The sequence below is a fragment of the Salvelinus sp. IW2-2015 genome, linkage group LG4q.2, assembly GCF_002910315.2.
Source record: "Salvelinus sp. IW2-2015 linkage group LG4q.2, ASM291031v2, whole genome shotgun sequence".
NCBI lineage: Eukaryota > Metazoa > Chordata > Actinopteri > Salmoniformes > Salmonidae > Salvelinus > Salvelinus sp. IW2-2015.
This window is the reverse complement of record NC_036843.1, coordinates 26,471,276-26,492,923: the sequence shown is the minus strand read 5'-3', so window position 1 is coordinate 26,492,923 and position 21,648 is coordinate 26,471,276. Positions and strand designations below refer to the sequence as shown.

Genomic DNA, 21,648 nt, shown 5'->3' with positions numbered 1-21,648 from the left:
GAACTGTCTGTAGGAAGAGGTCAGATACCTGTAGTGTTAGCAGTTCGTTGGTGGAGATCTGGTCTGCCTGTAGCTCTGTTCCTCTGGTTTTGAGCTGGGTAATCCTCCGCTCAAACTCTCTCAAACTCTCCTCAGCCTCAGCAATGACCTGCAGGAGAGAACCCAATGCCGGTTAGCTTCTTAGACATTCAAATCAAATCAATTTGTATTTGTCAAATGCGCCGAATACAACAGGTGTAGACCTTACCGTGAAATGTTTACTTACAAGCCCTTAACCAACACTGCAGTTCAAGAAATAGTTATGAAAATATTTCCTCAAAAATCTAAAGTAATTTTTTAAATAAAAAGTAACACATTAAAATTACATAACAATAAAGATGCTATATACAGGGTGTACTGGTACCGAGTCAATGTGTGGGGTACAAGTTAGTCGAGGTAATTTGTACATGTAGGTAGGGGTAAAGTGACTATGCATAGATAATAAACAGCGAGTAGCAGCAGTGTAAAAACAAAGGGGAGAGGGAGTCAATGTAAATAGTCCGGATGGCCATTTGATTAATTGTTCAAAAGTCTTAAGGAGCCTTTTGGACCTAGTACCGGTGCTCCGGTACTGCTTGCCGTGCGGTAGCAGAGAGAACAGTCTATGATTTGGGTGACTGAAGTCTTTGACTATTTTGGGGGCCTTCCTCTGACACCGCCTAGTATATAGGTCCTGGATGGCAGGACGCTTGGCCCCAGTGATGAATTGGGCCATACGCACTACCCTCTGTAGCGCCTTACGGTCGGATGGCGAGCAGTTGCCATACCAGGCGGTGAAGCAACCGGTCAGAATGCTCTCGATGGTGCAGCTGTATAACCTTGAGGATCTGGGGACCCATGCCAAATCTTTTCAGTCTCCTGAGGGGGAAAAGGTGTTGTTGTGCCCTCTTCACGACTGTCTTGGTGTGTTTGGACCATGATAGTTTGTTGGTGATGTGGACACCAAGGAACTAGAAACTCTTGACTCGCTCCACTACTGCCCCATCGATGTTAATGGAGGCCAGTTCGGCCCTCCTTTTCCTGTAGTCCACGATCATCTCCTTTGTCTTGCTCACATTGAGGGAGAGGTTGTTGTCCTGGCACCACACTGCCAGGTCTCTGACCTTCTCCCTATAGGCTGTCTCATCGTTGTAGGTGATCATGCCTACCACTGTTGTGTCGTCAGCAAATGTAATGATGGTGTTGAAGTCGTGCTTGGCCACGCAATCCTGGGTGAACAGGGAGTAAAGGAGGGGATTAAGCGCACACCCCTGAGGGGCCCCGGTGTTGAGGATCAGCGTGGCAGATGTGTTGTTGCCTACCCTTACCACCTGGGGGCGGCCCGTCAGGAAGTCCAGGATCCAGTTGCAGAGGGAGGTGTTTAATCCCAGGGTCCTTAGCTTAGTGATGAGCTTTGTGTTGAACACTAGTGTTGAATGCTGAGCTGTAGTCAATGAACAGCATTCTCACATATGTGTTCCTTTTGTCCAGGTGGGAATGGGCAGTGTGGAGTGCGATTGAGATTGCGTCATCTGTGGATCTGTTGGGGCGGTATGCGAATTGGAGTGGGTCTAGGGTATCCGGGATGATGGTGCTGATGTGAGCCATGACCAGCCCTTCAAAGCATTTCATGTCTACCGACGTGAATGCTACGGAGCGGTAGTCATTTAGGCAAGTTACGTTCGCATTCTTGGGCACAGGGCCTATGGTGGTCTGTTTGAAACATGTAGGTATTACAGACACGGTCAGGGAGAGGTTGAAAATGTCAGTGAAGACACTTGTCAGTTGGTCCGCGCATGCTCTGAGTACACGCCCTAGTAATCTGTCTGGCCCCGTTGACTTGTGAATGCTGACCTGTTTAAAGGTCTTGCTCATATCGGCTACGGAGAGCGTGATCTCACAGTCGTCCGGAACAGCTGGTGCTCTCATGCATGCTTCAGTGTTGCTTGCCTCGAAGCGAGCATAAAAGGCATTTAGCTCGTCTGGTAGGCTTGCGTCACTGGGCAGCTCGAGGCTGGGTTTCCCTTTGTAGTCCGTAATAGTTTGCAAGCCCTGCCACATCCGACGAGTGTCAGAGCTGATGTAGTAGGATTCAATCTTAGTCCTGTATTGACGCTTTGCCTGTTTGTTCGTCTGAGTGCATAGCAGGATTTCTTATAAGTGTCCCGCTCCTTGAAAGCGGCAGCTCTTGCCTTTAGCTCAGTGCGGATGTTGCCTGTAATCCATGGCTTCTGGTTGGGATATGTACGTACGGTCACTGTGGGGACGCCGTCGTCGATGCACTTATTGATGAAGCCGATGACTGAGGTGGTATACTCCTCAATGCCATTGGATGAATCCCAGAACATATTCCAGTCTGTGCTAGCAAAACAGTCCTGTAGCGTAGCATCCGCGTCATCTGACCATTTCCGTATTGAGCGAGTCACTGGTACTTCCTGCTTTAGTTTTTGCTTGTAAACCGGAATCAGGAGGATAGAATTATGGTCATATTTGCCAAATGGAGGGCGAGGGAGAGCTTTGTATGCGTCTCTGTGTGTGGAGTAAAGGTGGTCTGGAGTTTTTTTCCCTCTGGTTGCACATGTGACATGCTGGTAGAAATTAGGTAAAACAGATTTAAATTTGCCCGGATTAAAGTCCCCAGCCACTAGGAGCGCTGCTTCTGGATGAACATTTTCTTGTTTGCTTATGGCCTTATACATCTAGTTGAGTGCGGTCTTAGTGCCAGCATCGGTTTGTGGTGGTAAATAGATGGCTATGAATAATATAGATGAGACCTCTCTTGGTAGATAGTGTGGTCTACAGCTTATCATGAGGTACTCTACACCTCAGGAGAGCAATACCTTGAGATTTCTTTCATATTAGACATCGCTCACCAGAAATTATTGACAAATTCCTTTTGGTTATCTTTTATACGGTCGGTTAAGAAGGAAGTGTCATGTACTCGTGGACTGCCATTACAGATCTTACCTCAAGTTGTTTGGAGGCTGGTCTGTCCATGGCTCCCGCCAACGTCTGAAGAATCTGGCACTTGGTGTCGGTTAGATCAGTGAGGAGAAGCTGTGACTCCGTCTGCATAAACCAATACAAGATAAACTCAATGCATAACTGCAAGCTTTTTAGTCCAAGAATAGTGGATTCCGAAATGGCTCATAAGGGGACAAGTACACCACATGCTCAGTAGCCTAGACAACTAAAGCATAGAGATTACACCACATAGCCTGACCTGGTAGGCAGTGAGTTCCTCCATCCTGGTCCTCATGTGTTCACAGCGTCGCCCCAGGACAGAGTCCATAGTCCCTAGCCTCTCTGTCAGACAGTCCAGTGTGTCCTCTAGCAGGGCCTGGTCCTCCCCACACAGCCCTGTAGGTTGGCCCAGGAGACCCCGACTGTGGCTCACCTCCCCATTCACGTCACTGACATCCTTCCCTAAGGCCTGGAGGAAACAGAGATGACAAAGTCACCAAACATGCATGGATGCAAACATCGAAGGGCAAAAGGAGTGATTGGGGACCAGATGACTGTTTCTAAATACCATGATCACATTTTGAGATTACATAATACTATGAGAGCAGACGTTGTGTGCTTTACAAAAATGGATGTTACTATTCAGGTGTTGCAGTGGCCTACCTCCTGGTTTTGTAGCTGTGTCTCAGCGTTCTCGGCCAGCAGCACAGCACCAGAGAAGAGGGTGTTCTCTACATCATCCAGCCAGGAGGAGGTAGCTGACACGGCTTGGTAGAGCTGCTGCTCCATTGGCATCACCTGGCCCTCAGAGGCCCCAGTCTGAACAGAGATACCAGGGTTGGGGTCAATTCCAATATAGTCAATCAAGGACGTAAACTCAAATTCCGTTTGGATTCCATCAATTTAAGAAGTAAACTGAAATTCCCATTACAAGTCAGTCAATTTAGTTGAAATGGAATTGGCCCCATCCCTGATCGATACAGTGCATAGTTGTCTTATATATTTCCATACATAAACATAATTTAACAACCGAAAACAAGGACAACCTACAGTACAATAACAGTGTGGGATGTTATAGTGTTGTTATAACCTACCTGAGAAGACATCTCCTCCATTGTCTGGCTGAAACCATCATATAACGTCTTCAGTGAAGACTTGTCCTCTGTATTATCTGTCTCTCCTTTAAACAGGGTCCCAGCAGTGGTCACTCTGGCCGTTCTGGAGTAAACCTGGAACAGAGTATGACCACTGTCACTTTCAGACGATGTCACTGTACTGTACCTCAGAGCAGGGCCGGCCCTAGCCTTTTGGGGGCCCTAAGCGATTTGGTTTTGGAGCCCCCCACGTCGTAGAAAAACATTTCAGTGGCCTCCTGTTGACGGCGGAGAGAAAAATGTAAACGTTTAAGTTAATTTACTGCAATTCTACACATTTTGGCATGGGGCAGAGAGAACATTTTTGCAACTTTATAACAAATAAATTGCTCCCGAGTGGTGCAGCGGTCTAAGGCACTGTATCTCAGGGCAAGAGGCATCACTATAGTCCCAGGTTCGAATCCAGGCTGCATCACATCCGGCCGTGATTGGGAGTCCCATAGGGCGGTGCACAACTGGCCCATCGTCATCCGGGTTTGGCCCGGGTAGGCCATCATTGTAAATAAGAATTTGTTCTTAACTGACTTGCCTAGTTAAATAAAGGTTAAATAAACATGTTTAAATAAAAATGCCATGCAACTCTACTCATTCTACCATGGGACAGAGATTTTTTTTCTCAGTTTTAAAGCTAATTTCCTGCAATTCTACATATTTTTCCATGACTTATGCCATGTTAATATGATATCTGAGTGAGTGACTAACAAAATCAATGTGGGCCCGTCACGCCTAGTCCCGCTCCCCCTCCCCAGTGCTCGACGTCACCGGTCTACTAACCACCCATCCTGGCAACCATCGTTACGCACACCTGCTCCCCATCATTACCCACACCTGGACTTCATTATCACTTTGATTCCCTTCCCTTTATTTAGCCCTCAGTAGCCTCAGTCATCAGGCAGTATTGGTTTGTTTTCATTCACGTTCTGAGGTCTTCTCATGTTTGGTTTATCTGCATTTATCATTATTAAACTCACCTTCTGCACCTGCTTCCTGACTCCCGACGTATACGTAACAGCCCCCTGGAGGTCAGGGCCCCTGAGCACGTGCTCTGCGTCAGTATTTGGCCATGATTACTACAAGTTTAGATAGCTGGCTAAACTAACTTGCTAACTCTCTGCCATGGCTAATTGAGTGACTATCAGTGACTGGCATAATAGAAAAACTGCTGATGCACAACCAAAAATAACTGGTTGTAATCTGGTTTTGGCCGTTGGGATAGGTGTTGACGGTGGGGTCAGTACCGGTTGCTTGTTGTATTGCTCCAGGGTTTTCTGTAGGAGCTGGAGTTTGGTACTGAGCTCTTTCCTCAGGCTCTCCCACCTCTGTCTCATCTGCTGCTGGGCAGCCCGGGTCTCTCTCTCCTGCAGGAGCTCCGGAGAGAAGGGCTCTGTCATACTGCAGACAAAAAGAAAAGACGGAATATGATATAACATAAAAACATTACACAGAGGATAAGGCCTATTGGCCTCTGGTAATTCAAAATAAACTGTCAGAACCCTGTGTTGTTGTGTTAAAGTGGATTCACGTTACTACTTTGTAGTAAAGCATCACAAAAGCAGAAACGTGGATTCACTGTTTCACGGCCATACCTGACACTGCTGGGTGAGGCCTGCTGGATCAGGATCTCCTCTCCTCTACTGGCTACTGACTGGAGCAGCTTCTTCTGCTCTGCTAGCTGCTCCTCCAGCTCCTAAACAACAACGCACAAACATGACCACTCTTAACAGCAATGACTTCTCTTTGAATTGAAGGAAGGGATGAAGGAAGGAAGAAACAAATGAGCGAACGAACACGCAAACAACCAAACAAAACAAAGATCCTACACTGGCATGGCAGCAGTAGTGCGATGGTGTGTTTGAGAGCGACTACCCTACCCTCTGTCTCTGGAGGCTGTCCTGGTGATGTTGTGAGCGTGTGGTACGTGCCTGGGCCAGCCAGTCCTGTACACTGGGCCCCGGAGACAGGCTAGAGTCAGACTCATTGTCCTCCTGATCCTGCAGGAAGCCCTGGAGAAGGAGACAAGCAGAGAGAGGGTTATTTATGGAAACAGGAAGGAAGGGAGGAAGAAACAAATGAACGAACGAACATGCTTTTTTCTAAACTCCTCTAATTGTCAGAAAAGTGTTTTTATGTAACTTCAACAGATTTTCAAGAATTTTCCTGAAATGTTTTGTGCTATGTCTACTAAAAATGACAAGAGAAATGGTTATTCATGTAAGGATTCGTTTGATTCACATCTTGACAACAAGACCGAACAACCATCAAGGCGGGTGAGGATTACAAGTCACTTGATTATAAGTCAACTCCTTATTTTGATTTTTTAAACCTCAAACAATAGAGCGGTTGAAATAATTCAAGCAAATTTGTATGCAATCCAGTTCACCCAATCATATCCCTGCACACATCAGCCACAATAAAGAATAGTAGGGGACAAACAGGCACCATGTCAAAGACAGAAGACATTACATTAAAGGCTCAGAACAGACATTACATGTACATGCTTCCTCAATGGGCCTTTCAGCTCCTGAAAAGCCTCCCATGCTAGAGTGGCCTGCAGGACAAACAAGGTGAAGGCATAGACTTTAGCGAAGTGGTCTAACGTGATCCAGGAAACCTGGACTTGAACACAGTCGGTCACATAAGCAACCAGGCACCTCTGTAAACACTGTCTGCAGTCAAATTGAAATAATTATTCTAAAGAGGTTCCAGTTTCAGACGCGGAGATGACTGTAGCAGTAGCCAGGTCCCAGATCTACCAGGCTACTGGTACATTCCTCTCAGCAGATAAATCCAGCAGCACCTTTTACTGTAGTAGTAAGCTACAGGGCAGGTATCCAGAAGCAGCCGGACTCACCTGGATGTTGATGTGTTTGTCCTGCAGCATCTTCTGCAGCTCCAGCAGACTTCGCTTCAGCGTCCGCAGCTTCCTGGCCAGCTGCTCAGCGTCCTCCCTCATGTCCATCCGCGTCTCCTGCCTCCCCTCCAGCAACAGACTCTCGCTCCGCATGGTCAGCTCCGACAGGGCCACCACCTTCTGCTCAATCTCCTGCAGCATGTTCTGGAGCAGCAGGAGGAGAGAGGCCATCTCAAACATGGTGCTGGATACCAGGCAGACCCTGCCCCCAAGGCAGCTTCAGTCAACGGGGCCTCCAGTCCCAGGGTCAGTATAGACCCCTTCAGTAGACCCAGCAGCAGGTCTCTCTAGGTACTGTCCTGCTCTCATTGTTGGTCCACCTCCCTACCAACACCCTCGCCTCCAGCACAGCCCAACACACCAGCACTAATCCTTCACGTCGCATGCTCAAGATCAAAAATATATACATTCCCCAAGTGTCCTGGACTGTTGTAGAACCTTGTAAAGAATAGATCCAAAGCTACCACAGATGTCCCATCGTAAATGCTTCCTCAAAGATCCATGCACAAAGGAGAATCCTCCATATATATAGACCCATATCCTGTGTGTGTGTATCGGTAAATTGAACAGGTTTCAACTCCCCCCCCCCCCCCCCCCCTCGTCAGTTGGTATTCCTACTTGGATATTCTAGCAGGCTGATCCAGCGCCACCACCAACACCAATCCCTGCAGTCGGAATCTATTAATCTAGCAAATAAGGCCTCCCACCTGAAGACACGGCCCCATGCAGTCACACAGAAGACATCTGCATAATCTGCTTAACTAGACTAGTGTTACAGACGCTTAGGAACCTAACCAAGCCTCTGAAGGCAGCCCTGCCCTCTTACACTGCTGCTAATACTCTTGTTTACTGCTGCCAGGTTCCTACCCCTCCCGGGTGGATCCATATGTGGCAGGCAGAATCAAAAAGGGAGTTATAGTGGGATTTAATAATTGGATGTTAAATGAGCAGTTGTGTAAACGGGGAAAACGCACGTGACTCACGGAGGAGCTTTTAAATAAAGGGTCTCTGTGCGTTCGTGCATATGGGCGTCTGTGCATATGTCTGTGCGTGGGCGTGAGTACCCGCCAGTAGGGGGCGCTCTGTTCTAACCTGGCAGTCTATGAGCTGCTCCTCCATGTCCTCCTCATCCTCCTTAACGCTGGGATGGAGGAAGGTTGTGAGTGCAGAGCGGGTGGTGAGCAGCCATTGGTCCATCTGGTCAGCCTGGTCGAGGTAGTGTTGTAAGGCCTGCTCTTGACGCTGCTCCTCTCGATGGTCAGTCGCACGCTCCTGGACAGGGAATCACAAGACACCACATGAAGTAAGGCCAGACACAGCTTGTGGTCATGTTCGTGAACCTCTTGTCCCCTCAACAAACATGCTTTTAATGGCCCTCTCATGTGATGAGCCTGACCTAAGACACTCAAATGGTTTCCTAATACGGCTAAATGAGCATCTGAAGAAGTGGAACTGCACCTATCCGAACAAAAATATAGAAGAGAGAGAGAAAAGGTATTGGGAGCATCACTGTACCTCCAGAAGCTGTCGTTTCCCCGTGGCCTTCATATGTATGGTGGCCATCCTCTCAGCCAGGACAGTGAGGGTGGACTGCATGGCTAGCTGGTCGGCCGTGTCCGAGTCCACAGCATCAGTCCCCAGCTCCTCTGAGAAGCTGGTCTGCAGCTTGTCTATATCCTCCTGCAGACTCTGGATCTCCTCACCCATGGCCTGGTAGAGGGAATAACAGTATTTAGTTATGATGGGAAGACATTGAGTCATGAGTATACTGAGATGTTACACAGGATTTCTGCCTCAAGCAGGAATATTTTGAGCATTTCGAGATGTATTTTGAGCATTTCGAGATGTCACATAGGATTTCTGCCTTGTGGAAATTGGTATCTTGAGCATAGCGGAATGTTACATAAGACTTCCCTACGCAATACTGATTCTCCCTTACCTTATGGGCTTCCATATGACTGTCTGTGCTCCTGTCAGCCTCCAGTGGCTCGTTGAGTTTGGCCTCTAAGGACTCCATCTTAGAGGAGATAGACTGGAGAGAACCCTGGTAGCGCTGCTGCTTCTCCAGCGCTTCGTACAGAGTCCTCTGCTTCTCACTGATCTGTAAAGGGAAGGATGGGAACTAGTAGTAGGCAGACCTCGGCCCACTTCGGCCCATAAACTTCAGTTTATTTGTAAATACACTTTTCTAAATAGCTGATGAAATGTTTAATCGATATGCATTGAGTACCACATTCTTCAAGGTCTCCCAGGAGCGTTGCAGGTCATCGAAGTTGGCCACAGATTCAAATGTCGGGTCATATAGCTCCTGTATGGGGGCTCTGGTGAGGGTGGCTCGTCCCAGTCCCATCTGAAAGAAAACACGAGCAACAAATACAGAGAAGCATCACAATGTTACTTGGTGTATAGGTAGGTACACAATAAGGTAAGTGGGCAGGACCTGGTTGCATAAAACACCTTAAGTTTAGCTAGCTAAAGTAAGTAGCTAGCTGGTTGATGTTTTTCTTTTGTAACCAGAGCAGATGAAAGCAACATTCAACTCCACCAATGCTGTTTACATTGATATCACACTGAATGAAGCAGTTAAGGGACCTCATGGGCACCCTTACATTTTTCACTTAATTTAAGGGGGAAATTCTCCTTACAATATTTTGTGCAACTGACTTAAAGTTACGGAAACTCTAAGGGAAAAGATAAGGCGGGAAATTAACAACGGAAGGTGCACAATCCATGGCTACTGAGCTAGCTGGCTAGTTAGCTACGTACTCCGTAAACTACCTTGACGTACAAGTAAGTAATATAAAGTTCAGGAAAAAAATGTACTGTCAGAAACGTGATTTTATTATCTTCTGGAGCAATTTGGTTATCCTGTCTTGGTTGTAGAATTTCTATTTTGCAATCTCAAATAAATGCGATCTCTTTGGGGAGAAGTTGTCAGTGAATCAGGCCGTCTCCATGGTAACCATATACTCTTTCAGCCATACCGGCCTTCAAACTACTGTAAAACCCCTTAACATATGCCCTTACCTAAAGAAATATTTGAGGGGCTCTATGCAACGCCCTCAAACATTTCCCTTAGTTAAGGGGAAATTATTCCTTAAGGTAAACCCTTAAGGGAAACACCTACGATGTTTCATGCAACTGGGCCCAGGCCCTGAATGGAGAAGTACAGTAGCCTTGCTATGCGTTAATCTGTGCTAATGCAATGTATTTAATTTGAGGCATACACGATGACAGGATATGGAGATATTTTCATATCTCATGGTCTGTAGCTAGAGTAGAGAGAGAGCGAGAGAGAGAGAGAAAGAGCTCAGTAGGTGATGCCCGAGTGTGAGTGATGGGAGAGGGAGTGCAACAGACCTGGGAGTGAGTGATGGGAGAGGGGGAGCGACAGACAGGAGGAGAGGAGATCTCACTGTTGGTGCCCTCCTCCCCAGACTCCTCCGTGACAGGGGACAGGAGGGTGTGACAGCGGCCAGCTGTCATCTGATCACACCGTAGGACAGAGTTAGACAGAACAGACAGACATGGCATCCAGGTTTTAATCAGAAAACACATGCAGAGAAGATTGTGTGAATTTATTAAAAGTCCACCACAGAGAGTGGAGTCTTTCAGACAGACATCATGCGAGCTCGAGATTTGATAAAGGGTCACAGGATTAACAGCGGAGTGAACACACAAAGTTAAAAAAACATGCTGTATAATTAGTAAACTCATATCGTTTACCACATCAATAAGCTCGATTGAGGAGGGGAGTTGGCCTCTCACCATGACTACAGAGGGTTTGTGTGTGTCTCCATCCAGGTCCTCCTCAGTAAGCCCCGTCGCCTCAGTGTCACTCACAGTGAGCAGCATGGTGGCGTGCTTGGCCTTCACAGCAAGCATCTTACACTTCGAGTTCAGACTGGCTATCTGCTCCTGGTAACCCTTGATCTTCTGGGCCAGGTCCTGTTAGAAACATCCCGATCACGGTCAGTGGTTATGGTGACAACAGGGGAACAAAGCATCCATATAGTCATAACATTTTACAGCTTAACTAGTGTCCTTTTTGTTGTTGTTGATTTTTTGCTTTGGGTACCTAGTTGTTCCTACCAGCACCTGGATCTAGATGTTTTCACAATTCTGCATTCCTTTCCATTGGTAATGCTACAGTATGTAGAGTACCTCATGGTGTAGAATCTGAGCCTGCAGCTCCTGGATGTTGCTGGTGGGAATGGGTCGGTCCTGGATGACTCTGTGGGCGTCCTCTATCAGCCCCTGGAGGTGCCTCACCTCCTGCTCATACTGCTCATACTGCACAACAGCCTCCTACAGAAGGGAAACAGGAAATCAAGGAATGTTGATACTGGTGCACAATGTAGGAGGTCAACTGTTCTTGGCTTGCAGGTGTGGCCAACAGGATTCAAACCGTGACTTTCTGTGTTCCTCAAAACCTAGCCATTAGCTCGGGGGAACTAACACAAGTCTTCAGTCACAGGCAATCGAATGAATTATTCATGATTGTGCTGTGGCCTCCCTACCTGTAGAATGTTGCACTGCTGTATTGCGACATGCTGCAGCTGGCTGGCCTCCTGCTGTAGGCCCAGTGCCGTACGACAGATAGCCAGGCCAGGCATCACCTCCTCTGGGACGCGCAGGGCGCTCTGACACAGCTGCACCGCCTGCACCTGCTGCTTGAAGCCCTCCATCTCCGACAGAAGACGCTAGAAAAACAGACAGGAGGGAACGTCACATTCTCCGCAGCAGCAGCGGCAGCGGCAGCAGAAGAAGAGGTAGTTACCTGTCTCTGGGCCAGTTGTTCCTTGAGACTCTGTCGGGCCAGCTCAGGAGAGGTCAGTGTAGCTTGGACCTGTTCCAGAGCAACATGTAGGGTCTTCACCTCGTACTCCAGACGCTCCATACTCTGAGAGGACGACACAGGACACACACACAGGTTAATCTCAGAACCCGGAACCAAATCTTCTGAGGGCTAGCTGGCTAGCTAATCAAGTCATGTTAACCGTCTGTCACTACACACAGGTCAATCAATCAAATATATGTGTATGTACAGGTGAGAATAACACGGAGATGCTAAAAGCTATTCGACCGTCTCTGAGACAAAGACGAACAACAATGCTGGAGTAAAAGCAGATGCTAGGCTAAAATGCAAGGTCAGCGCATTCAGTATGTCTGAGTCAGTACCTTGGCTGCGTCCTGTAGGCTCTGCAGGCGTGTCCTGACGGTCTGCTGGAGCTCCTCGGTGTGGCGGCTGAGCTCACACACCTGCTGGGACATGTTCTCCGTCTGCAGCACCTCAGACAGCAGATCCACCTTCTCTCCCATGGCCTGCAGGTCCCCATGGAGCTCCCGGGACTCGCGCAGCACAGACTGATGGGACGGGGAGGGGAGGGGGAAAGCACAACACAGGCAATGAATGGAATAAGAGGACACTGTTTATGAAAAAAAAAAGGGCCAACCAGTGATGGATGGACCCTAAGACGTGCCGGTTAATAAGAAAATAAGTAATATCCTGGAGGGATAATGATAGGAGACAGGGGAACAGAACACATGTTTATTTCCTTACACACACAAACACCACCAGTATTGTTGAAGATGGTACAGTGGAAGTGAACAGGGAGAGTTTCATACAGTCTGTATCAGCATTTCAATCCGGTAACTCCGCGTGTGTTTACTCATGTCTCCACCCACCTGGTACATCCTTATTTGTTCCTGCAGATGAGGGGAGGAGTTCCAGATGATGTTGGCCCTCACCAGGCCCTTGGCTTTCTCCGACCACCTCACTATGAAGTCCAGCATCTCACTGTACTCCTCTAGGTGGGCATCGGCCTGGACAGGTGAGATAACAGAGAGGAATTGAGGAACCAGGGAACAACAGCAGGGAAATGCATATCTTAATGACACTGACAATGTATGGGTAATGTACGTTATGGTATAAATAGCACCTTTTACAATTAAAAGTCAAATGGCCCCATATAAACATTTTGGGCTGGGCAACACAGTACGTTAATGCCACCTTTTCAGTGTAACAACAACATTGTTACAACAACAAGACTTCTCATGTATATTGTGTTTTTCCCCCAATTGGTTCCTAACCTTTTTGAGCCAGATGGTTCTACACTCGGCCAGTCGGGCAGTGTGGTGGTGGATGTCTCCTAACTTGACTATGGCATCGCTCAGCTGTTTAGCCAAGATGGGGTTCCGTCTGCTGAACTCCTGGACTGCAGCATCCAGCTCTGAGAGAGTCCGACGACAGCTCTCCAGGTCATCACAAAGGCACTGAGGAGAGGAGAGAAACTCTGGGTTAAACGGACTGACCGAGATAGCAGCTCTGGGTGCTCATTCACGTTTGTGAATGTATTTCAGTTTACTTCCTGAATTGATTGAATTGACAATAAATTGACCCCCAAAACCCTTATTCAGAGTCATATGCATGAGCATCTTCAGCTCCCGCTCACCTTGGTCTCGTCTTTAGCGTGTTCGACATCGCTGGCTTTGTCTTTGAGTCTGGCGGAGAGGGCTTTCATCTTCTCCGACACGTCATGGATCCTGGAGCTGAAGTCCTCCTTGATGTCTCTCGTCTTCTGAATCTCTCTCTCTTTGGATAGAACCTTAGGAAATTCAGAAGGGAAACGTACAAACTTAACCCTGTAATAACTTCTCTAATCATTTACATTTACAATAGTAAAAGATACAGTTAGTTGACGCAGTGGACTGGTTTCCTGGACACAGATTAAGCCTAATCTATTTGAATCGAGATTGAACCTGCTTTTTAGTTCATGGCTAGGCTTAGTCTGTGTCCAGGAACCTGGCCCAGTGCGAGATAGCAAGCGCTAGATAGTCCGGGTACCTGGTCCTCGATGGCCCCCAGTGCGAGGGACACCTCAGCCAGCTGCATGGAGATCTCCGAGGGCAGGATGGTGTACAGGTCCAGATACTTGCTCTGCTGCTGCTCTGCTATCTTATCCAAATGCTGACGGTACCCGATCACATCACTGTGCACCACCTGTACAATACATAAGAGAAACATGGTCATGCACATGTACCAAGACTCAAAAACAAGCCACTCACATAACAATTCTTGAATTTTTGCCATAGCTAGCCTTGATCCCAGCCTGAGACTACGCCTTAGCATACAGTAGTACTTGATACAACAGTTGAGTAAATGCATAATGGAATTTTGTATTTGCAAAAATTGAAAAAAATGACGTGATCATGTGTTAGATTGTGTTTACTCAATCTCTAGTTCCATAAGGTTAGTCAGCGGCTTACCTCTAGCTCCTGCAGCAGAGCATCTATATCTGGGGTAGGGTTGAGAAGCAGCTCCCTGGTCTCCTGGATCCAGGCTTTGACCACACTCAGGTTCTTCTCCACCTCCTCTCTATCCCTCAGCTCCATCCCAGCCTGGCTACGCTTGGTACGCGCCTGCTGCAGCAGACTGGTGGAGAGACATAAAACCACTCAGCTCCATTATTCTGTTCCTCCTAAGATATTTGAACTGTTTTTGAACTGGAGGGTTGGGAAATACAGAAGACAAAATTTCCACTTGTAACTAAATGGACAATTATCTCTCTTATTCTGTTCAATGCAAACAACAACAGATCTAATTCCTGAGTTGCCAATCCATCTGTTATGCAAATGCAAAACATAGGCTCGATTGCCAGACTCATGGAGCTCCACAGCGGCTGTGGGACGAGACTGCGCAAAACCTAACAATCTTGATCTGCACCTTTCCATGCGGTCTTGTACAGCTCTGATCTCCTTGAGACTGGGCAGTTCGTCCTGTTCGGAGGTGGGGGAAGGTGAGGGGACCTCCACGTCATGGAGCAGGCTGAGGGCGTACTGACGCAGCAGGGTGAGGGAGGACAGCTCCTTCTCCATGTCCTGGATCAGCAGCTCATGCTGGTCCAACACAGACTGTAAGGAAGCCTTGGAGGCCTTCTCCACAGCACAGTCTATCACACGGCTCTGGAGCTCGTCCACCATGTTCCTCAGCTTCACCATCTGAAAGGAACACAGGCGGGGGAAAATCTAGATAGTGTGCTGAACCTGTAATGACTTGTTTACAAAGCATCATTGTTAGCTTCTACTATGGAGTAGTGTACACTCTTTAGAGAACCTTTACGGCAGACAGCAACAAAGGGCATAAGGGCAACAAATAAATAATCCAGCAAGTACTGATAGTATACTGTTTAGTTCCCTTTCAGTCAGTATACTGTACAATGGAGAGCTATGAGGATTGCACTCTTGTCCCCCTAACTGTGTTGTACCTCGTTGCCCTCCTTAGGGAACAGTAGTTATATTCATGGACTTAGGTTGATATTATGGTCTTCTCCGCTGTTTATTCGCGAACACACTGTACTCACACTCATAGTCACATGTTTCTGTGTAGCCTACTATACCTTCTCTCTGAAGGTCCTCCACTCCTGGGCCGTGTCCTCTAGGACCCTCTCCTGCCCTCGTGCTACGCTGCGTAACCGGGTCCAGCGCTGCCACACCGTGGTCATGGAGCGGCTGATGGTGGCCTTGCTGGCGTCACTACCCACCAGCTCCAGCTGGGATGCCTGCTCCTCCAGCCCGGTCAGTTTCTCCTGGAACCCATTCACCATCGACACCAGGGACTGGCAGGGAGGGAGGAGAGGAGGAAATATACACACAAGAGAAGAGTCGTGGTCAGTTCGCATATTATGAGTGTTCATAAATAAAGTCTCATCTTTACTTCTTTGTGCTTTGATTACTAAAGATGAATGTACAATGACGCCATCATTTGGCTATCATCTTTATTTTCCCATGGTCCTCTTTTACCCTGTGACCCCTGAGCTTCTCCTCTGCCTCCAGAAAGGTGGCAGCCTTGGCGGTGGAGAACTCAGTCAGCTTCTTCTCTGCCTCGTTCATCAGTTCAATCACTGTCTGCCTCGTCTCCTGGTAGGACTTCCACTGGGCAACACAGCTAGGGACAACACAGGACAGTCAATTTAATTCAATTCCATTCCAACTTTATTGTACCAGTAAGGAAATGCATGTTGCAGCCAAGTATTTACAGAAGATATTTAAGCAATAAGGCTGAGGAGGTGTGGTATATGGCCAATATACCACGGCTAGGGGCTGTTCTTATGCATGACGCAATAAAGCCATTGGCTGTGGTATATTGTCCATATACCACAAACCCCTGAGGTACCTTATTGCTATTATAAACTGGTTATAATATAATAGCAATAACGGTAAAAAGTAACTTTTTGTCATACCCGTAATACATGGTCTGATATACCACGGCTTTCAGCCAATAAGCATTCAGGGCTCAAACCATCCAGTTTATAAAACATAATATGCACTTCATTGTGTTGGAGGGAAGCATGTGTTGAAGGGGATTTAATGTCTTAGTTTCAATTGAGTAACAATGTCACGATGACGGCGATCATTTTAAGACAATCCAATCAGTTCTGTCTGTGTTATACTAAGTTAACACTAAATTGCCCATCTCTGCACCAAGGTCTCTCTCTCTGTATTCAACACTTTTAAAACCATATTGTCCATGCACAAATGATTTTAAGTCGCTTTGCATGAAAGCGTCCACTAAATGGCATATATTATATGTCCATATTTTGGTTACAATTGAACCTTTTCCTTTACTTCCTGTACCTGATCAGGACGTCCTGATGACACTGCAGCTGATCTCGGACCTCCACTCCTCTCTGCTGAGCAGACTCCACACTCAGCCTAAGCTGCTCCTTGGCTGTAGGGTTAACCAGGTTCTCCAGCTGGTGGGGCAGAGCCTCCAACTCCTGCAGGTGGCACAAGAACTCCTGCCACGAGGCACAGGAAGAGAACGTGGTTAAGGGAGAGGTAAAGGGAGAGACAATCAATCACATCAAAAATTGAAAAAAAGGACACAAAAAAATCACTCTTGAATATAAGTTGCAATTGAAGCTTCGCTTCAGTTTGCTTGACCTTTTAGCAACATATCCTAATAAACCACACTTTATTTAGTCCTGACAAAGGCCCAGTTCGTCGAAAACGTCCTATTAAACTAAACACTTTGGGAGCGTTATACATTTGCGCGGATTCATTTTTTGCTCTACATTATCCACCCAAACAAGTTATTGGAGCACCTACCTGCTCCGAGGCCATGATGTCCTCCTGCTGGCGTAGACATTCCTCATAGTTCTCTACGTCCACCCCCAGGCTGGCTAGCTGTAGGAAGGCCACTGCGTCCTCCAGCCACTCACACGCTGACTGCATCCGGAAGTGGTACTTCTGACACAACGCTAAGGCCTGCTCCAGGGTGATCTGGAGAACAGACAGGGAAGGGAAATGGTGAGTATGTGAAGCTAACAATACTAATAGATGTCAACAAACAGGCTATGTTATTGTCACTATTACTCCCTCATAGCGTACAAAAATTCCAGAAACGTTCGCAAAGTTCCCAGATGAAATCTTTCAACTGAGATTTTATAAACACCTAGGAGATTTGGGATATTTTCCAGACGTTTGCAACCCCACTCCCTTATATTATAATACATCGAGACAATATGATACCACTTCACCTGTTTGGAGCTCAGAGCCTGTTGGACATCAGCCTGTAGTTTGGCCATCTCCTCCAAGCTCAAGTCAACGTGGGCTGGGACCAGCTCATTGGCGCTGGTGTACTTCTGTTTCTCCCTGCTGCTCAGGGCAGCCACAATCCTCAGCCTGGACTGGACCTCTTCCTGCATAATCTGCTGCTTCCTGATCTCCTCCTGGACCTTCTCTACCCTCACGTCCACCACCACAGCACAGTCCAGCTCATCCCTGATTTGCTGCAGCCAGTCCAGGGTCCGCTTCACTTCCGTCTCAAAGTCTTTACTCTGGACAAACCTATTCTCACACTCCACTATCAGCTCCCCTACGGCAGACTGCAGGGACTGCAGCTCCTCCTGCCACAAGACCACCTGTTCTCTGGAGGCCTCGTGGGCAGCCTGGTCCAGCTGAGGAGCCAGGTTGTCCATCTGCTCCATGAGTCTGGAAAGATGAGAGCTGGCGCTCTGGAGACTCCCGGCCAGGGAATGGTAGTTCTTCAGCCTCTCCTCCGCCGACTGAGTCTCTGCGTTGACCTTGACCAGCTGTTCTTTGGTAGCCTTCAGCTCTGAGTCTACCTGCATGGCCATGGCCTTGTGGTCCTCGAAGGACTCCAGCGTGTCGTCGAGGTGCTCCACCCGCTGTTCGATGAGCCTCTTGAGCCCATTGTAGAGGCTCACCAGCTGGGTCATCTCTTCAGGCCGCCAGGGTTGACCGGTGCTTCGGAATCCTTCTTTCTTTTGGTTTAGTTCACTGACAGCCAGACCAAGGTTGCTCAGATCTACCTGAAGAGCTTTGTAATCGTTCTGTAAACTGACAACCTCCTCTGTCTGTAGACCGACAGGCTGAGTCCCCAAGTTATGGAACTGCTCCTCAAGCTCCTTCAATGCATGATGTGTTACATCTATGAAGGAGGCATACTCCTTTCTGGATAGAATGGCCTGTTCAATCTTCTCATGTTTCTCTTTGGCCAGAGCTAGTATGCTATTGTATTGCTGTGGGAGAGCATTGAGTTTCTCGTCCAAGTAACAGTGGTCCACTTCATTCAGAGTGGGCAGGATCTCCTGACCAGCTCTCTGGACGATCAGTAGGAGGTTTTCATATTCCATCGCCTGCTCTACTATCTGCTGGTACTTCAACAGCTGCACGTTCAGCTCCAAGTCACCATTCATGAGGTTAATCTCAGGGAAGGTCACTATGTCTGCCTGTTTCAACCACTGACATGTCTTCTCCAGGTCTGCCTTGAAGTACTTTCTGGAGACAAGCACCTTTTCCAGCTCCTGGAGCCTCTGGCCACACTTCTGCAGGGCCTTCTCAAAGATGTTCTGCAGCTCCTGCAGCTTGGTGAGCATCTCAACCTTCTCGTCCTCGGTGGCGTCCCTCATCAGGTCTCTGCCTTGGGACCACAGGGAGGTCAGCTCGCTCTGGTAGGCCTTTAGGCTGCTCTGGATGTTCCTGCAGGTTCGCACCTGCTTGGCCAGGTCGTCAGGTAGCAGGGCTATGTACTCCTCTGCCTGGGCCTTCTTCTCATTCTGCTGGACCCAGGTGATGGACTGGTTGACAGCCTGCAGGAACTGTGTTCTCTCTGTGAAGGCCTTGCTGAGGTGCTTCCTCCTCTGGGCCACCTTTATTGTATTTACACAATAAATACATGCAAAAAAAGATAATAGCATGAATACAGTATAAGCATAAGTTAAACAGGCATGTGCAAGTGTCAGAAACCCAAATAGTATTATTTATTTTTTAAACACCCACCTTCACACTGAGTGACTCCACCTCAGCCTGGGTGTCTGAGATGAGCTGCTGCAGGCGCTGGCGCTCGTTGAGCCCCAGGTGAGCCAGGACGCGGTCAGCGTCGGTCATGGCCTGAGCCAGAAGCAGCTGCTTAGCCTCCAGTTCACTGCAGATGCTGAGGTGGTCAAACAGGAAGCTTTGGGACAACTCTGGAGGAGGACTCATCTTCATGGCTTCAGACAGGGCAGGCTGCTGCTCCTCGGCCCACTCCCTGGCCTCCCTCAGACGGGCCTCCACCTGAATAGAATAGAATAGATACTTAATTGCCCATAGGTTAGACCAGAAATGTGTCTTCTACCTTTCCCAACACTCCCCTCCCGCCACACACACACCTGGGCCATGTCCTCCAGGGTCAGCACCGAGTCCTGGATCTTCCTGTCGATGAGGCTCTGTAGCTGGGCCCAGCGCTGCTCGAAGTGGCCGATTTGCTCTTTGACCAGCTCTTTATCGTCAAGATTCAGATGGTAGATGACTTTCTGCCTCTGGTCCTTCAGGTCCTCCAGAGTTCCCTTCTGGTCTCTGAGAGCCACGGAAAGTTTTTTCAACGCCTCCAAGTGCTCAGATGAACTTTCAGCATCAGTCCTTGGAGAGAAAAGGAAGATATTCAATGACTGGATTCCACAATAACAATTTTTCAAAGCTAACACACATTCTAGTGATGATGGTGACAGAAGAAGTTCAGTTATACTGTTCAAGAAGAATGTTTGAGACCCATTGTCATGGTTTTTAGAATGTTGGTACAGCTCCCGAACTCTTAAGTCATGTTGCCACTGTCATGGCAACTATGATTATTCAGCTATTCCACATAGAGTCAGTCTTCTATGTGCTCTGGAGACTGATCCCACATCAATATACTTTTGCTATGAAAGGGACTGCTCATTCACTAGCAACCCACATAGCAACAAGACTGGCTGGGATTTGGCCATACAGAACCAAATATATTTTAAGTTGTTGCTTTTTTGTGATGTTATCAATACATAAAGTAATCACTTTAATAGTGTATTGTAATACTATTACGGGTGGAATCAGAGCAAAGTTATTGCAATACACCCATATTGCATACACTTCTAGTTCCCATCCTGTAGTAACTCAGTTGTGTGTTTCAAATAGATAGATGACCCCACCTGGCCAGGTTGTCCCACTCCTTGGACACCTGCTCAAACAGTGCCTCCATGGCTATGATGCAGTCGTGGTACTCCTGGGTCCTCTGCAGGTCCTCCTGCCTCTGATCCTGCAGCCTGTTAGCCTGGTGACACAGCTCCAGCCAGGAGTGGCTCAGACGCCCTACTTCCCCATGCTCCGGGCTGGCCTGGCCCTCAGTCAGACGATTCACACTCTCTGTCATCCTGGTTAGGGTGGCTTGTTTACTCTGCAGCTGATTGCTAAACTCCTGTTGAAGAGAGTAGAGAAACATTACTTGGATTTGATCAATGTGCATGTTTTGTCTCATGCTGTGTTAGTAGTTTGTATGTGAGCAATTTCCTAAATCTGTGAAACTGATATTGACAATTACACATTTTTCATATAATTTAAGATTTTTAAAGAAGGTAGGGAAGATGGGAGTGCAACCTGGACTCGGGGTAGACGTAATATAGTAAACAAAAATCCGGGACACTCAAATTAGAATGATATGTTACGTTTGGTATGTAAGTATTAATTTGTGGATGTCCATCATCCATTTTGTATGAAATGTTACGAATTGCAATTCGAATGATATGTTACGAATGACAAATTGTTGAGGCTAACATTAACTAGGTGGCTAACGTTATCTAGGCTAGGGGTTATTTTTATTTTTATTTATTTTACCGTTATTTTACCAGGTAAGTTGACTGAGAACACGTTCTCATTTGCAGCAACGACCTGGGGAATAGTTACAGGGGAGAGGAGGGGGATGAATGAGCCAATTGTAAACTGGGGATTATTAGGTGACCGTGATGGTTGAGGGCCAGATTGGGAATTTAGGGTTAGGAGTTAGGTTAAAAGGTTAAAAGGTTAGGGTTAGGGGAAAGGTTAACTAACATGCTAAGCAGTTGCAAAGTATCTTAAAAGTAGTAAGTAGTTGCAAAGTTACTAATTAGTTCAACTGCTAAAGTTTTCCGTGATGAGATTCGAACACGCAACCTTTGTGTTGCTAGACGTTCGCGTTATACGCCGACCAACCACCCTGCTTTTGTTTTTGCCTTAAGTAACCTTCTGTCTTATGTAAACATACCAAATGTAACATATCATACTAATTTGAGTGTCCTGGATTTTCGT

At 47.4% G+C, this 21,648-nt stretch overlaps 1 protein-coding gene across 1 annotated transcript in view; it reads right to left on the bottom strand.

Annotated features, from left to right (window-relative positions):
- LOC111963508 (nesprin-1-like) overlaps window positions 1–21,648 on the bottom strand; it is a 141,572-nt gene that overhangs the window by 45,726 nt on the left and 74,198 nt on the right. Inside the window, exons 78-110 of the mRNA XM_070443450.1 lie at window positions 20,517–20,782; window positions 19,725–19,974; window positions 19,354–19,629; window positions 17,589–19,223; window positions 17,158–17,331; window positions 16,684–16,847; window positions 15,850–15,994; window positions 15,447–15,665; window positions 14,774–15,048; window positions 14,317–14,482; window positions 13,895–14,050; window positions 13,503–13,655; window positions 13,141–13,323; window positions 12,736–12,873; window positions 12,229–12,414; window positions 11,828–11,950; window positions 11,568–11,750; window positions 11,212–11,355; window positions 10,816–10,995; window positions 10,408–10,533; window positions 9,278–9,397; window positions 8,987–9,148; window positions 8,563–8,757; window positions 8,140–8,319; window positions 6,988–7,191; window positions 6,008–6,139; window positions 5,723–5,823; window positions 5,375–5,528; window positions 4,077–4,211; window positions 3,646–3,801; window positions 3,242–3,451; window positions 2,986–3,087; window positions 29–148 (exon numbers count right to left, since the gene is read on the bottom strand). Of these exons, the coding sequence (XP_070299551.1) occupies window positions 29–148; window positions 2,986–3,087; window positions 3,242–3,451; window positions 3,646–3,801; window positions 4,077–4,211; window positions 5,375–5,528; window positions 5,723–5,823; window positions 6,008–6,139; window positions 6,988–7,191; window positions 8,140–8,319; window positions 8,563–8,757; window positions 8,987–9,148; window positions 9,278–9,397; window positions 10,408–10,533; window positions 10,816–10,995; window positions 11,212–11,355; window positions 11,568–11,750; window positions 11,828–11,950; window positions 12,229–12,414; window positions 12,736–12,873; window positions 13,141–13,323; window positions 13,503–13,655; window positions 13,895–14,050; window positions 14,317–14,482; window positions 14,774–15,048; window positions 15,447–15,665; window positions 15,850–15,994; window positions 16,684–16,847; window positions 17,158–17,331; window positions 17,589–19,223; window positions 19,354–19,629; window positions 19,725–19,974; window positions 20,517–20,782 (7,113 nt within the window). The remainder of the gene's footprint in view (window positions 1–28; window positions 149–2,985; window positions 3,088–3,241; window positions 3,452–3,645; window positions 3,802–4,076; window positions 4,212–5,374; window positions 5,529–5,722; window positions 5,824–6,007; window positions 6,140–6,987; window positions 7,192–8,139; window positions 8,320–8,562; window positions 8,758–8,986; window positions 9,149–9,277; window positions 9,398–10,407; window positions 10,534–10,815; window positions 10,996–11,211; window positions 11,356–11,567; window positions 11,751–11,827; window positions 11,951–12,228; window positions 12,415–12,735; window positions 12,874–13,140; window positions 13,324–13,502; window positions 13,656–13,894; window positions 14,051–14,316; window positions 14,483–14,773; window positions 15,049–15,446; window positions 15,666–15,849; window positions 15,995–16,683; window positions 16,848–17,157; window positions 17,332–17,588; window positions 19,224–19,353; window positions 19,630–19,724; window positions 19,975–20,516; window positions 20,783–21,648) is intronic.